Here is a 15,211-nt window from a genome sequence, read left to right on the forward strand (position 1 = left end):
AGCAAACATAAAAATGAGACGACTTTAAAAAAAAAAAAAAGGCCAATGATCTGCTTAGCATAGCCTGCAATGTACCTATAAAAATGCCTTAGCCTAGTCGTCCCTCTGTAAGCATCTAATAAAATAAGTGGATTGATCTTTTCTATCAGAGGTTGGATTTTAAAAGTCATTCAGCATCGGAACAGAAAAGTGTTTAATTAGATACACCTATTGAAAGTCCTATAAAGATATTTCCTAATATGCAGCTAAAGGAAGCTGCACACTCAAAAGTGATTTTTTTACCCAAAAAGATATTGTTCTAAAAAAATAAACTACTTCTCATTTCAGACCACTGCAATAGTCCCCTAGCAGTTACTCTTAGTTTTAAAGTTTTTCCTATGACAACTCATTCTTGAGTGTCTGAATTCTACCACATATCATTAACTAAAATCAAAATATAACTGAAGGCAACAGTATCATCACAATACTATGTATAAAATACAAAAAGTAATCCTAAATATCATTTTTAAAATACCAATTTTTGCACTCTATGTAATTTCTAAGATAGACAACTGAAAGTAAGTATATGCTAAAAAAATGAATTTAAATTATTAATTTCCTCTTCAGTAAACAGTAATCCTATATAATAAAAGCCTAATATGCTAAGTGTAAAGTTGTCCAGTTGGCCGTTCAACCAATCAAAGCGTAATATGCTAATGATATGCTAAAGCCGCTCAACCACTTGCTATGACATGCACTGACCACCTGTCTGACCCTGTTGACCGGTCAACCAGTCACTACGACATGCACTGACCTTCAGGGGGCAGACGCTCTGACCGGTAGGTTAGCTTGCTGCTGGGGTCCGGCCAATCGAGACTGAGTGAGATAGGCTGGACACGCCCTGGGGCCCTTCCACGGTCCCTCCCCCGCTGGCCAACCTCCCGAGTCCCTCCCTGGCCCCGATTGTGTACCAGTGGGGTCCCTTGGCCTGGCCCGTGCCCTCTCACAATTCAGGCTCAGGAACCACTCCCCCCAAGTGCACCAATTTCGTGCATCGGGCCTCTAGTAGAATATAAGAAGCAAAATAAATTACCACTATAGATATCGTCTCCTTTACTTTCATTTATCATAACAATTAGATCGTCAGAAACAAATTCTATAATCCCATGAGGATCATCATTTTTTAGAATCGTTATATTGACCACGGTAGCACTTCCCAACTTGCTTTCCCGTTCACCATGGCTGCTGAGGACCACCCAATAGTGTTCATCCAACTAAAATGAACATGTCAAATTAGGAAAAATACAAATTTGAAGTTTTCAGAGCAAGGAAATATATACATATATATATTCTAGAATATTAATATAGTCAATTTTTCAGCAACATATAATTCACTCAAAATTGACAAAAGAGCTAATATTATTCCTTTAAAAAAGTTTACCATAGTATTACATATGTCCCCTCTTTTCCCCCATTGACACCTTATAGCCTGCCCCCACCCCCAACCCAGGCCTTCACCATCCTATTGTCTGTGTCCTCAGGTTATGCATATATGCATACAAGTTCTTTGGTTGATCCCTCCCCAACCACCCATCCTTTCCCGCCTTCCCTCTGAGATTCCACAGTCTGTTTCATGCTGCTATGTCTCTGGATCTATTTTGTTCATCAGTTTATTTTGTTCATTAGATTCCATACATGAGTGAAATCATGTGATACTTATCTTTCTCTGACTGGCTTATTTCGCTTAGCATAATACTCTCCAGGTCTTTATGTAGGACAAACTTACATCATTGAAATTTGAATGCCTTACTTTGTTTTTTAAGCTTTTTTTTTTTCCCTTTTCAACCACAAGTATTTCTTAACCCATTCTTGCCCACTTTCTTTCCTATAACTCCTGGTCATTGTTAAAAATATTTATATGTAATAATATATGTACTAGATACTATCAACTTTCCACAAAAGCACAAGGAATAAATAAAATCCCATACCTCTGGTATCCCATCCAATCTGCTTAGCAAGGTGATTACGATCTCCCTTTCCCCAGGTTTAAATTCCAGTACGCCTGTGTTTCCATAGAATTCATTGCTATCTCTTGGCTCTACCCTGTAGTGGAGAAACTGCTTAACGAGAGCTCCCCTGGATCGAATGATGTGGAGCTCTACAGATTCTCCTTCCTTAAAAAAACAAAACAAAAAAAACACAAAAATTCAAATCTGTTAACAATTCTTCTGAAATTGTGAATAGAGAATAGACTGAAGTTTCTTTCAACTTACTTTTATCATATAGGGTCCTCTGGAATCAGGAGAAAATTCAAAAATTCCCCCAGGATCATCATTTTCCAAAATAATCAGATCACGGCTAGTATATCCAGACTTCAGCACTTGATTTTCCACATTGACCCTGGAGAAGTCAGAGGGGAAAAAGGCACTCACAACCTATAATATAATCTTACTCCTGAATTCTGCAGACTTCTAAGGCAATATTTACAACACTTTCAGATAATTAATATGAAAGTTATTAGGAGTTTAAACCTTAAATTGATATGAGTGTATTAAAAATCACTTAACAGCAAAACAGCTTTACTCATAGCATTTATGAAAGAACTTATATTTCTGAATTCCTTTATATTTGACTGAAACCAAGCACTGTATATGTACACCAAGAATATTAACAACCAAAGGTTTTAAATATACTGTAATTTTATAAAGTACCAAATTTACAGATTTGTTTTAGTTTCAGAAAAACTAATTTGTAACGTACTTAAAAATAATTTAACTAAAATTGTTTTAACTCTACATACACTTGAATTTCTTTTAAAAATTCATTACATATGATTATATTAAGTGAATAAAAGTTGAATAAGTGGAAGAAAGCCACATAAATCAAAAACAAACAAAACTGTGATTAGATTTTAGAAATATTTTGTGATCTTTCATGTTTCTACCACCTTGATTTTAACCTCATGCATTTTTCTTTTAGTATAAAAAAACATAGTACATATAAAAAATGGAATTGAATGGATCTCATATGCATGACATATTATAACAATTTCTATACATATCTCAAAAGGGTATATTAAAACAAGATGTTTTTTTCTTATTTCTGGTTTTCATGTTCAGTGTATAATTAAAATGATCAAAGGGACTGGGACAAAAAGGCTCTGAGGGTTTGAAAGCCTGCATGCTCTTTGAGAATTCTCAATCTTGAAAGCTGCTCGAAACCTTTCCAAATGTCACTTTCTATTGAACCAGAATGTACTCTTGAACAGACCTCAAAATCACAATGAAGCCACAATTAATATGTAGAAAGGATAGCTCACTTCCTATGCAATAGAGAATCTGAATTAGCATCCTTCCCTAGCTTTTAGAAACCTGACAACCAATAACTAGCATACTTTAGTGGCCACAGAGGGCATTAGTCCAAATAATAGGAAAGTTATTTGTTAATTGTTAATGGAGCCATATAATTTTCATAGCAAATTTGCCCATATTTCATTCACATCAATATTTTTATTAATTAAAAATTCTTCTGTCCACATAAGCTAGGAGACAGAAGAACTGAATCAGAACATAATAATCAGATCACAGCTAGTATATCCAGTCTAAAAATCCATTTGAAGCATTAAACAAATAATTTGTTTTAGCTTTCTTAAAATATGCTACCCTTACATAAAAAGGATTTTTAAACTGAGAAAATGTAGGCAGAAATTGCTTGGATACAAATCAATGGAAGAAATGAGTTTTTATTACAAATTCTCTGTTAAACAAACTATAAGATTTACAAAGATGTTAGGTAAGAATTTCACAAAGCACAATAATTTTTCCCTATACTATGCGTAAACTATAAGAAAAGTTAAAGTTTTAAATTCTTCCTAATACATAAATACACTAATTCTCAAACGTTTTATCAGATACCTTAAATGCATTCATAATTTAAAACTCTAGGGGAAAAATGACTTCATATAAGCTCCGCTTTTCATAAAAAAATAAAGGACACACAACGCATGCACAGGCAGGTGTACAAGCAGCATTTCTCAAGACCTGTGCTCATGCAGAACAGCATCTGTATCCAAAACAATGGCTTGCAAAGCAAAATGATGAATCACCAAAAGCCAGGCATTATGTTGTACACTTACCCAAAATACACGACAAACCTTTCAGTTTCTACTCTGTCAACACAAAAAGAAGCGTGGGAAAGGGAAATAAGAAACAGACACCATTTGCCAAAGTCTCACTGATACAGAAACTTAGAATGGCAAGGTAAAAATAAATTGCCCCCTGTGAGCTAGTAATGTCTACTTTATGGGGACTCTGCACACTGGGTTCTTTGCTCTTGACAAATGCTAGCAATGGGTTCAGCAGTTACCACTTAGGGAACATGACCCCATGGCCAACCAGCATGCAAAACCCATGGAAGACATTCCTTTCCAGGCCTGCTCCAAGGCGCTGGGGCCTGCCAAGCACTGTGCATGCTTACAAACCGCAGTGGCTGAGGAACTTTCATTCAGCCTGGCTTATAATTTCTTAGTAGTTTTAATTCATTTTGTGGGGGGGAAACCCTCCATCCTCAGATCTAAAGCCAGTTTAGCTTTGAAAAAATAAAAACTCTATAAGCAGAGAAAAATATACCTCTCATTTGCACAGGAATATACTCAAGGCACCATATCATTATATCCTTTCATTATGACATCTATTTACTCAAATATAACTTTATATCAAGAAAGCTAAGCACTTTTCCAAATCCCCAATGAAGTGCATTTTCAAAACAGCATTGGAAAGCAATGTCAAAATATACAGACCTCTGGCTTCACTTTTAAAGTCAAATGACACTATAAACAAAAGGTTACATAGCACATATATCAAAATTTAAAAAAATTGACTTAATGAAATTGTTATTGATTTGGGGAAAACTAAACAATAAAATATTTTAACTGGTATAGTATTAAAAGCATTATAATTTGTTTAATACCAGGGCAACTTTTATCTAAATTTGACATTAAAAGAAAACTATAAACCGTAAACACAATAGAGTGTTATTTTTGTTGTAATATTATATTGTAACTTCTTTTAATCACATGTATTAGGATTCATTCATTCTTTCATATTAGTTTTATTAAAAATTTGCAAGCCTCAAATGAAAGATTTGATATCATTATTTCAAGTAGATTTTATTCTTACATTTATTTAACTAAATATAAATATGTCTTTGAACACTCAAATGTAATTGGCTCATTCATGTTCATGCATAGAGATAATACAAGTATGCATTAGTTACTAATTGAATTAAAACATTTTAGTATAATTTTGAACTAATATCGTCTATTTCAAAAGAGAGAGACCGATGATTTCTGAAATTCTCTACATCACTATTTGTATTTCCTTGTGAACTGTTTTTTACCAATAAAAAAGAAAGAGGAAAACCAACTTAAAATTATATTTAATTAATTTCAACGGTTTACATGATAAGGTTAAAAATTACTATTCTGAAAGAATATGAAGAACAGTTACAATGAACTTACAGAGGTAAAATTTAAATTATTCTTCAAACATTTAGTTCAGAGCAGAAACTCTCAGCTACATCTTTGGTTTATAATTACTGTTCATTTTGCTTTAGTTTTTTAAATATTTTCCACTGATTTAGTAAGTACTCGAGACTAGCTTAAAGGAAAAAAACATATAAGTAAAAAAAACGATAATTTTCAGTTTACATTTTACTACATTTCACTGATTTTTTTATCCTATGAAATTTTTTTAAAGTTTAATGTAAAACACATATTGTAACTGTTAAGTCACTTAGACAGTGTGTATGTGTTGTTTTTATATTTTTGCTTTTTTTGTCTGTTTTGTTGTTGCTGTTTTGTTTTACTTTTTATATTAAAAAAAAAGTAAGCATAATGTGGTTCGGAAAGCAAACCAACTGAACAGTGGATATTCAATAAAGTTCCCTACATTCTGTATTTTCTTTCTCATAAAAACACAATGACTCATCATGTTTATGAAATGTGTTCATCAAAACACCTTCAAAGAAAAATCTATGAGTCTCATAGTAAAATATAGAAAGCAACAGGGGTCACATAAAATAATTACTAATTTAGTCCTGATTAATATAGTACAAAATAATGCCTATTAAATTTATCTATAAATTTTACTCTCTTAAAATATGAAAGCCCTCAAGTAACATTAACTTGAATATGTTAACATCTTTAACATAAAGAGAACTATAGTACATAAGTTTCATTTTGATTTTTTTAAAAAATAATTAACATCAATTAAACAGGTTGTTTTTTCATTTTGGGGAAGGTTTTCTGAATTACTGAAAAAAAAAGACTGATGATTGTGATGTTTTCTTAATATAAATGACCCACTGAAAAATGTTAATTAAATCCTTATTATTACTGAAAATAACTCTTAAATTTGTATTATTTTGATTCTCTGGAATATAAGTATTACTTAATGTTTAAATTCCATGAAGAAAAAAGAGAGAATTTTATTATATGAAGATTAACAGTTTCTTAGAAGTCACTCAAAGGAGCTCTAATCCTCTCCCATGCTGAAAATGAAGCCAGCAGAACAGTTTGCTTAACCTAATATTTTAGATTTGTTGCTGCCTATTTTTTTTAGCATAGCAACATATTAGCTATGCTTAAGATTTATTTGAAACCAGCTATAAGTTATCTATCAAATCTTTCCTCACAATGAATAGCAGGGTAAATGTTCCTGATGTCAAAATATTTACAGTCTAACAAGAAGCCACAATAAACAAGGGAATAGTTAGGGGCCCAGCATATTATCTCTTAGTTTTTCCTTTCCACTCTATATGGAGAAAAGAATTGAAGCAAAAAACAAAATTATTTCTGAAAATTCGAACATATAAATGTTACTGAGCGTTATCTAAATGGGTTATTACCTGTCTAGAGAAAGTGTTACTGTCTCATTCATCTCTGGTATATCATCAGCTTTGACAGTAATGTTGATTGTTGTGTCACTTTGGCCAGATAAAAATACAACAGAGCCATTAAAGGGACCTATATCATCCAGGGTCACTGCTTTTGAATTAGAGCCAGAGGGCTTCAAACTCCAATAGACAGTAGCCTGGCCATCAGTTCCATCCCGATGTAAGGGAATGTATACCTTATAAAGAAAAAAAGAACAATTTCTTATATACTCACATACTATATATGTTTTTCAGTGATTGCGTTCACATGTTATTATATGAATATATGTATTCTTTATAGAAAAGTAAACCATTAAAGGGCATTAAAAACATTTGCACAAGCCTTTTCCTTAAGCTTGGAAATAATTTTAGATAAAACTATATTTATTAGTTTTTGTTAATCAAATTACTAACAAAATTGCCCCCAACAAAAAATATGCCTAACCAGGGATGTCTTAATAAAAAGACTTAAATATTTTAAAAGACAGAATGATGAAAAAACATAGAATAATTTGGCTAATAAGTAAATTTCAATCTGAGGTTCTCTAAAAAATGAAATTAATCTAATGTCACAATATAAACAAAAATAAACCTTTATGAGATTACAATGAGAAAATTATGTTACATAAAATGCATCCTAAAATGATAGGTGGCAACGTAAGAAAATAATAATATAAGTAACAATAAGAAATGTTTCTAACCAATATAATAAATGCAGTTCAAACAAAATCAGATATTCAAATCATGGCTCTGGGTTACCTTGGGTAAGTTACTTAACCTCTCTGACCTCAATTTCCACATGTGAAATGAAGTTAGTGATTCCCTGTTTTGCAAGTTTGTGCTGAAGATTAGAGTACCTCTCCACAGTATGAACTAAATAAATAGAAGCTATTATAATTCTGAAACAAATTGCATCTGGTAGTTTTACTTAAGTGTAGTACTCATTAAATATACAATAAAAGAACATCATAGATCAGGGGTGGGCAAACTTTTTGACTCGAGGGCCACAATGGGTTCTTAAACTGGACCGGAGGGCCGGAACAAAAGCATGGATGGAGTGTTTGTGTGAACTAATATAAATTCAAAGTAAAGGAGCGGAGGGGAGAGCAAGAGAACTGGATAGAACAGCCGGATCCGGCCCGCAGGCCGTAGTTTGCCCAAGGCTGCCATAGATCATGATGTTTTTCAAACAAAGAATATAAATGAACTAAGGCCCGGTGCATGAAATTCGTGCACAGAGGGGGGTTCCTCAGCTGGGACTGCATCCTCTCCAATCTGGGACCCCTCAAGGGATCTCTGACTGCAGTCGGACATCCCTCTCGCAATCCGGGATGACTGGCTCCTAGCCACTCACCTGCCTGCCTGTCTGCCTAACCCCTCTGCCTGCCGGCCTGATCACCCCTACCTTGCCCCCTTGCCTGCCTGATCACCCCTGACTGCCTCTGCCTGCCTGCCTGATCACCCCTAACTGCTCTCCCCTGCCATCCTGATCACCCCAACTGCCCTCCCCTGCTGGCCTGATCACCCCTAACTGCCTCTCTGCCTCAGCCCCCACCACCATGGCTTTGCCTGGAAGGAAGTTGGACGTCTGGAAGATGGCTGGTTGACCCAGTCTAATTAGCATATTATCCTTTTATTAGTATAGATATTTAATTGTAGACTACATTATTCTTTTTAAACTCCTAAATAAGGTATCCTCTTTGCTCTTTGCCCTTTAACACAGTCCATCTTTCAAAAAATAAAAATAAAAAAGAAGACATTTTTCTCCCTAACCATTCTGTGAATTTGGCTGGAAATGGTCAGGGCTGGAGACTAGAGTGCAAAGATTCTTAGGGAAGGCAGAAAATGTAACAGAGGGCTGTACCCTTATATGACCAGTGGAAGTGGGCTAGTCCAGGCTGTAGATGGGACAAAGAGAAACTCCCACCTTCTCTGCAGGTTCCCAGGAGGGAAAGAATTAAAGTTCATGGAGCCCAAAACTTTTCCCCCAAAAGCTAATTTCCAAGGGAAGCATGTAAAATGGTAAATTTACAGCTTTATAAGATAAATGAATAAAATGAATCCACACTTTAAGAAAAAGCTAAATCCTTTTTAGTAGGTTTCCTTTTTTTAGAAGATAGCAGTATATTAAGAAGAAGAATAAAAAATGAAAACCATCTTGAAAAATGGAGCTCTTCTTCCAATATACAGAATCAAAAACATAAACAAAGGAATTTATGGTCACCATATTTTGACATGAGGCTTTGATATCGTAAATTGCTCTCCTCTTTCTTGATCTGAACCTCAAACCAATTTAAATCATATGCAAGTATCCAAGACCTGGAAGGGTCTTAAGGAACAGACTATGGTTCAGGGACTGGTAAGACTGAAGGTCACTAGATAGATGGTGGGAAAATTCAACCAGGTTAGGGGCAGAGGGAGGGATGCTGTATCTGTGAGCATGCTTTTGTGTGGCGTGGGGTATGGGAGTAGCCAACAATTTACCCACATATATAATACAAAATTCCTGAGATTAGGCATTCCACAATTTTACCACCATCACCTCCACTACCAAGCACAGTACCCCAGTCCTGCCCAAGGCAGGCATGATTAGCTCTCAGAAATGAATGAGTGAAATGCACCTGTGGTATATACCACTTAGCATATATATATATATATATCTATCACTAGAGGCCTGATGCACGACATTCGTGTTGGGGCAGGGAGGCGATTCCTTCAGCCCGGCCTGTGCCCTCTTGCAATCCGGGACTCTTCAGGGGATGTTCAACTGCCGGTTTAGGCCCGATCAGTATCCTCTTTGCTCTTTGCCCTTTAACACAGTCCATCTTTGAAAAAATGAAATAAAAAAGAAAACATTTTTCTTACTAACCATTCTGTGAATTTGGCTAGAAATGGTCAGGGCTGGAGACTAGAACGGGCCTAAACCGGCAGTCAGACACCCAATCGGGCCTCAACTGGCAGTCGGACATCCCTCTTGCAATCCGGGACCTCTCGCTCCTAACCGCTTGGCTCGCCACTCCTACCACCCACCTGCTCGCACCTTTCCACTTGGCTCACTGCTCCTTAGCGCTGCCACGGACACAGGAGAGGCTCCCGCCACTGCAGCTGCACTCGCCAGCCATGAGCCTGGCTTCTGGCTGAGCAGCGCACCTGCTGTGGGAGCGCACTGACCACCAGGGCCCATTGATAAGAGAGAGCCTACTTACCACTTCAGCAGGGGAATCTTCTGGTTCATGCAAAATGATCGGAAGATTGCTAATAAAGCCAATTTCTCCATTTGCAATATCTGGAGTAACCACTAAAGAAATATTTCGGATTTTCCCAAATCTAGGACTGATAGGTGGAATTGGGGGATTTATGTTCACCAACTCCACAGTTTCCAACTATAATAAACAAAACAAAAAAGAACAGAAATTTTAAAATAAAAAGTCTTAATTGCATGGGGCAACAAAGTAAACATGGATAAAGGCTACCAATAACTTAGCAACTTCATTCTCTTTCTTCTTCCCTCTCCATCCTGTTTCAATCTCCTGCACTGGCTTCTTGAGCTGCTTCTGCTCCTCAGCTATTATTATTTCCCAGGGTTTTTTCTAAGCCCTTTATCTTATAATTTTATACCCTCTCTCTAATAATCTCTAGATATCTCCTTCAAATGTCAAAAAGTTTATAAACCACTGCTATTAGATACGACATAAATGACACATAGAAACTGTGCCGATAAAATATCCAAAATTGAAATCTCTGTTTCATGTCCCCTCACCACTACCACCACCAGCACCACCATCTGCTCTTCTGCCTTGTTACCTATACCCAACCATCTTGATCTTAAAGCCAAATGTCAGAGTTGTCCACATCTCTTTCCTCGCTTCCACTGGTCCACAGCTCTAATCAACCACCCAAACCCCTTCTGTGCCAGAGAATACACAACCATTGAAACTCCAAATGTGACTTAGCATGCCTATATATTTAAAGAAATGCAAGTGTAAAACATGGAGCGTCCCTGTAATTAATGAACATGACTACCAGAGTAACTTTGATGGTGCTCTCCTCATCTAGAATGGCCTCCCTGCATCATTTCACAAGTCCAAAGTGTACCTGTTCTTAAAGACCAATTACATTTCCCTCTCTTCCATGAAGATTTCCTTGGATCTTCTAGCCCTTTTTATTCTATTTGTTTTGGAACTTCTATTGTTATTCTCACTAAACTTAGACTTAATTATAAATTTCACACATCGCTTGCTTACAATCATTATGTGTGTTACAGACTTCCACTTCCCAACAGGTTTATAGAGTTCTTGTGGGTCTGTGTCCTTCTCAGTGTTTTCCCAGTACATGACCTAGATCTCAAACTGCAGCAGCTACACAAAAAATATTTATTGATTCATCTCTCCAACATAAACTGAGCTCTGTAGGAATCCTGATCTATCACAAATTTTCAACATCTTAATATTCTAACTTTTCAAAATCCAGCTTATCAATCTTCACAGTATTCACTTAAATGTAAAAATTATCATTACAGGACTGCAAAAAGCATAGAGATTTTAGGTTAAAAAGCAGTTTTGAAATTAACAAAACATTATGGATCTCTCACTCGAGAGCTCTCTATTAGACTGTAATGTGGAAACAACCATAATTTAAGTGAGTTTTCCACAAGTGGACTGAACTGGTACTGATCCCTCATATACTCTTACAATTTTTTTATAAACACTATACATTTTAAAGGGCAAAATACATGCCTTTTTAAAAATGTCACACGCTTTGCCTTGAAAATCATATACAGGAGAAAGATATTTAAAATTCCACCTTTGGTAAACATACATTTGAGTCAATGAAAAAAGAAATTAGATTGACAAATTTTGCCAAATATTAGTATATAGACTGAGTCAAGTAAAATAAAAAGTGCATTCCTTAGTATATTGAATTTACTTTACAAAGTAAATAAAATGTAAAGATAAATAGCTAAAACGACACAAGTATAACTGTTATTCTTTCTAGAGAAAAGAAATATCTATATACCCATATACATATATATTTATCTTTAAAAATAGCACAAAGAATAAAATAAAATATGCATATTTGAATGGCATAAAATATAAAGTATGCATTGTTTAGAGGCAAAGATGTTAGTAAAATACACTGGTCATATGTAAGCACATGTTTGTGAATGAACATTCTCATTCCCATGTATTCACAAAGCTCTAAACTGATAATAGTGTTTAAAACATGAAATGGAAAAAAACACAATATAATTTTACTTTAAAACTTTCTAAAAAGAAAGAAAATAAGTCATATTTATGTTTATTAAAACAGTTACAGAATTATTTCTAAATACCATATTTTGAAAATTTTAAAGAAAGAAGGTATAGAAGGCTATAAAATGAATTGCTTAAAAACAAAATGCTAATTTTACATAGCTTATTTCCTGGTCTCTAAGCCTTTTTGTCTGGGTTCCTTAAGCATCTGCTAAATCAAACTGTTCCATTTATACAGAGTTGTTCTTTGCTTTTAGACAGTCTGCAACTGGGGCAGCACATTAGTAACCCCAAGCTTGCCAAAAGTTGTATCCCAGACTGATATATGCAGCCGAGAGGATCGCTGAAGAATGAGGAGCGCTTGTCTCAGATTCTCCTTTCTTCAGTTTCATTCAACTTTCCATGCAGAGTCTAATGCCTCCTATTCTTGAGTTGCTCATCCATTATGCACTATACAAACCACGCAACCTTCATTCCAACCAGCCTTCCAGAACCTACAGCTGTTTTGAACCTCAAGAAACTGTGTCAGTGACTAATAACGCCTTTTTTCCCTACAGTGTTAAATTAAAATGTCTGCACAGTGAGAGCTTTGTTTTTTAACTGAATATGCAGATAGATAAAAAACTGAACTCCGAATTAGTGGTACAAACAGATTTCCAACGTGGGATCACCAAAAATTCAGACTTTACATGATTCAAGTGTTACCTTACTTTTCAAGTGTCATCAAAAGCAAATGGTCATGTTCATGTAAAATGTTGAAACATAAACTAGCTAGGATAATATCTGACCCTATCTAAGTTTCTTAATAAGGTTTTGTTTACATAAGGATTCTCTGCAGCTACTTGGCTAGAGATATTGAAAGATATTTTTTAAAGACTAAAAGTTTAATATAAAGGCTACTAATATTGTCATCCATAGTAAAAAGTGGTTGAGGCAGCATAAGAAATCAGAAAACTAGAATGGAAACAGAAGAGCCCTCTACAAATCAAAATAAACATTTCTGCATTATCAGTCTTCAAACTCCTGTCTCGTTACTGCAGCTACTGCAAGAATGCCAGGATGCCCAGGCCTCCACAGAGCAAAAAGCACCTTTGTAAAATCTTTGCTTCGTTTCACTTATTTTAATAAGTTGGTTCTCATATGAGTTGTGACCTATGCAAAACTGGAGAGAGTCAGAAGGGAGAACTGAATGCTGAGATAATAGAAACACAAAAACCTTAAACATATGCTACGAATTAAATGTTTATGTCCCCCCAGAATTCATATGTTGAAACCGTAATCCCCAATAATGATGGTATTTGGAGATGGGAACTTGGAGAGGTAGAGCCCTCGTGATGAAATTAGTGCCCTTATAAGAAAAGATAGCAAAGAGCTTGCTTCTTCTTGCTCTCCACTACGTGAGGACACAGCAAGAAGACAGCAGTCTCCAAACCAGGAGGCCGGCCTCACCAGAACCCCTCCAAACCAGGAGTTAGTATAAGGCCAAACATAAAGGTCTTTTTAAAATTTCTAAACATATCTTCATATGTGTTAACTTCTTGCCAGGGTATGGGCTTGAATGCTTGCTTAATTCCACGTCACAGACCCAGATCACCCCGCCCCCCAGCCAGCTCACAAGAGCATTCCACAGGTCTCAGGGGAAACAAACAATTGTAAATGATTCCCTGTTCTGTTCACCCACCTCTCCAAAAAGCTAAAGGCAAAGGTCCTCCAAAGAGTGGGTTATCCTCATAGACAAAAATATGCATCATATCAGAATTTCCTCATTTTGAGGAGACAATAAAATAATAACAGTAATAATAAAAATAAAGATGATGAGCAGGATCATACTGCCACTAGTAACAAAGCTTTGGGAACAGTGGAAAATCGTCTCCCTCTGGGTGAGCATATTATAAATGGGTATCCCCTACAAATTATACATCCCTGTAACAGGTCACCCACTAGACCCCTTCACCAGGAGTCGTCAAGAAATGCATAAACAGTACAAGCATGAGTGGTGACCCAGCTTAAAAAAAAAAAAAGACAAAGAGTCTTCAAAATGAAAGTACATGGCAAGGACCTGTGAAATTTAGAACGCCAAGAAGATGTAAAAAAAAAAAAAAATCCTTCAGAGATAAAGAGCAAGTTATCTACATTATTTTTTGCCATCAAATTTCATATCAGCAACAATAGAAATTTAAAAACAAACTTTCTCAAGTACTAAAGAAGAAATTGTTTTAATCTACAAATTTTTACCTAGCCAAATTATCAATGCATAAAATTTCATTTTTATTTGCTCAAAGACTCAAAAAGTTTACCTTGCACATATATTTACTGCACATGTATTTGAGGATAGATATATTACAACAAAATTTAAAACACAACTTAAAGGCAAGAGATCAAGAAAATTCAAAAGCTCAGTAAAAAAAAAGTCCCAGGTGTGAAGCACAGAAAGCAGTGCAGCTGAACTCAACAAAGTATGTTAGGCAGCTGCAAGCGCTAAATGGTGAGGGTGGTATGTAAAACAAGAGCAATCAAAAACTCCAGAGAAAGCAATAAACCATAAAACAAAGTCTACACAAAATTATGAAACAAATTTAAGTGTGGCATGATTCAAAAATAATAATAAAATATGAGATTTCATTTTATATATATTTCAGTTGGCAAAAAGTATAGTGACATAAGATTATACTCTTTATCAATCATTCATACTATCTGAATCTATATTATGTTTATTTACATTAACAAAACTTGGTAAGTACCCTTTTATTGCTTTCTAATTTTCAGAATCAACCAAAACCAAATGCAAAACATAACCATACTACCATAAGTGAGTGCACATGTTTTAAACTTTGACAATAAAAATGTTAATAAAAGTTAAGAAATAAAAGAGATAAGATGGAAGAATATGTTTATAAGGCCCTTATTTCTTATTAAGTAGATGAAAATCCAGAGGTGCTATATACAGTTAATAAACAAAGAAACATATTTTTAGTATATTATTTAAAAGTATCTACAGTATACAATTGTTCTCATATTGCTTAATTTCTGGAATGCCTTCCCTGCAA

General features: G+C 35.1%; 1 protein-coding gene across 1 annotated transcript in view; it reads right to left on the reverse strand.

Moving 5' to 3' along the window:
- The window catches only part of ADGRV1 (adhesion G protein-coupled receptor V1), a gene marked incomplete at its 5' end in the record, with an annotated part of 472,861 nt that overhangs the window by 445,631 nt on the left and 12,019 nt on the right, over positions 1-15,211 (reverse strand). The window contains 6 exons of the mRNA XM_080679158.1: positions 1,073-1,253; positions 1,968-2,153; positions 2,253-2,379; positions 4,115-4,147; positions 6,886-7,109; positions 10,119-10,295. Coding sequence (XP_080535284.1) covers positions 1,073-1,253; positions 1,968-2,153; positions 2,253-2,379; positions 4,115-4,147; positions 6,886-7,109; positions 10,119-10,295 — 928 coding nt within the window. The remainder of the gene's footprint in view (positions 1-1,072; positions 1,254-1,967; positions 2,154-2,252; positions 2,380-4,114; positions 4,148-6,885; positions 7,110-10,118; positions 10,296-15,211) is intronic.

Source organism: Plecotus auritus, assembly GCF_963455305.1.
Source record: "Plecotus auritus genome assembly, chromosome: 7".
Classification (NCBI taxonomy): Eukaryota; Metazoa; Chordata; class Mammalia; order Chiroptera; family Vespertilionidae; genus Plecotus; species Plecotus auritus.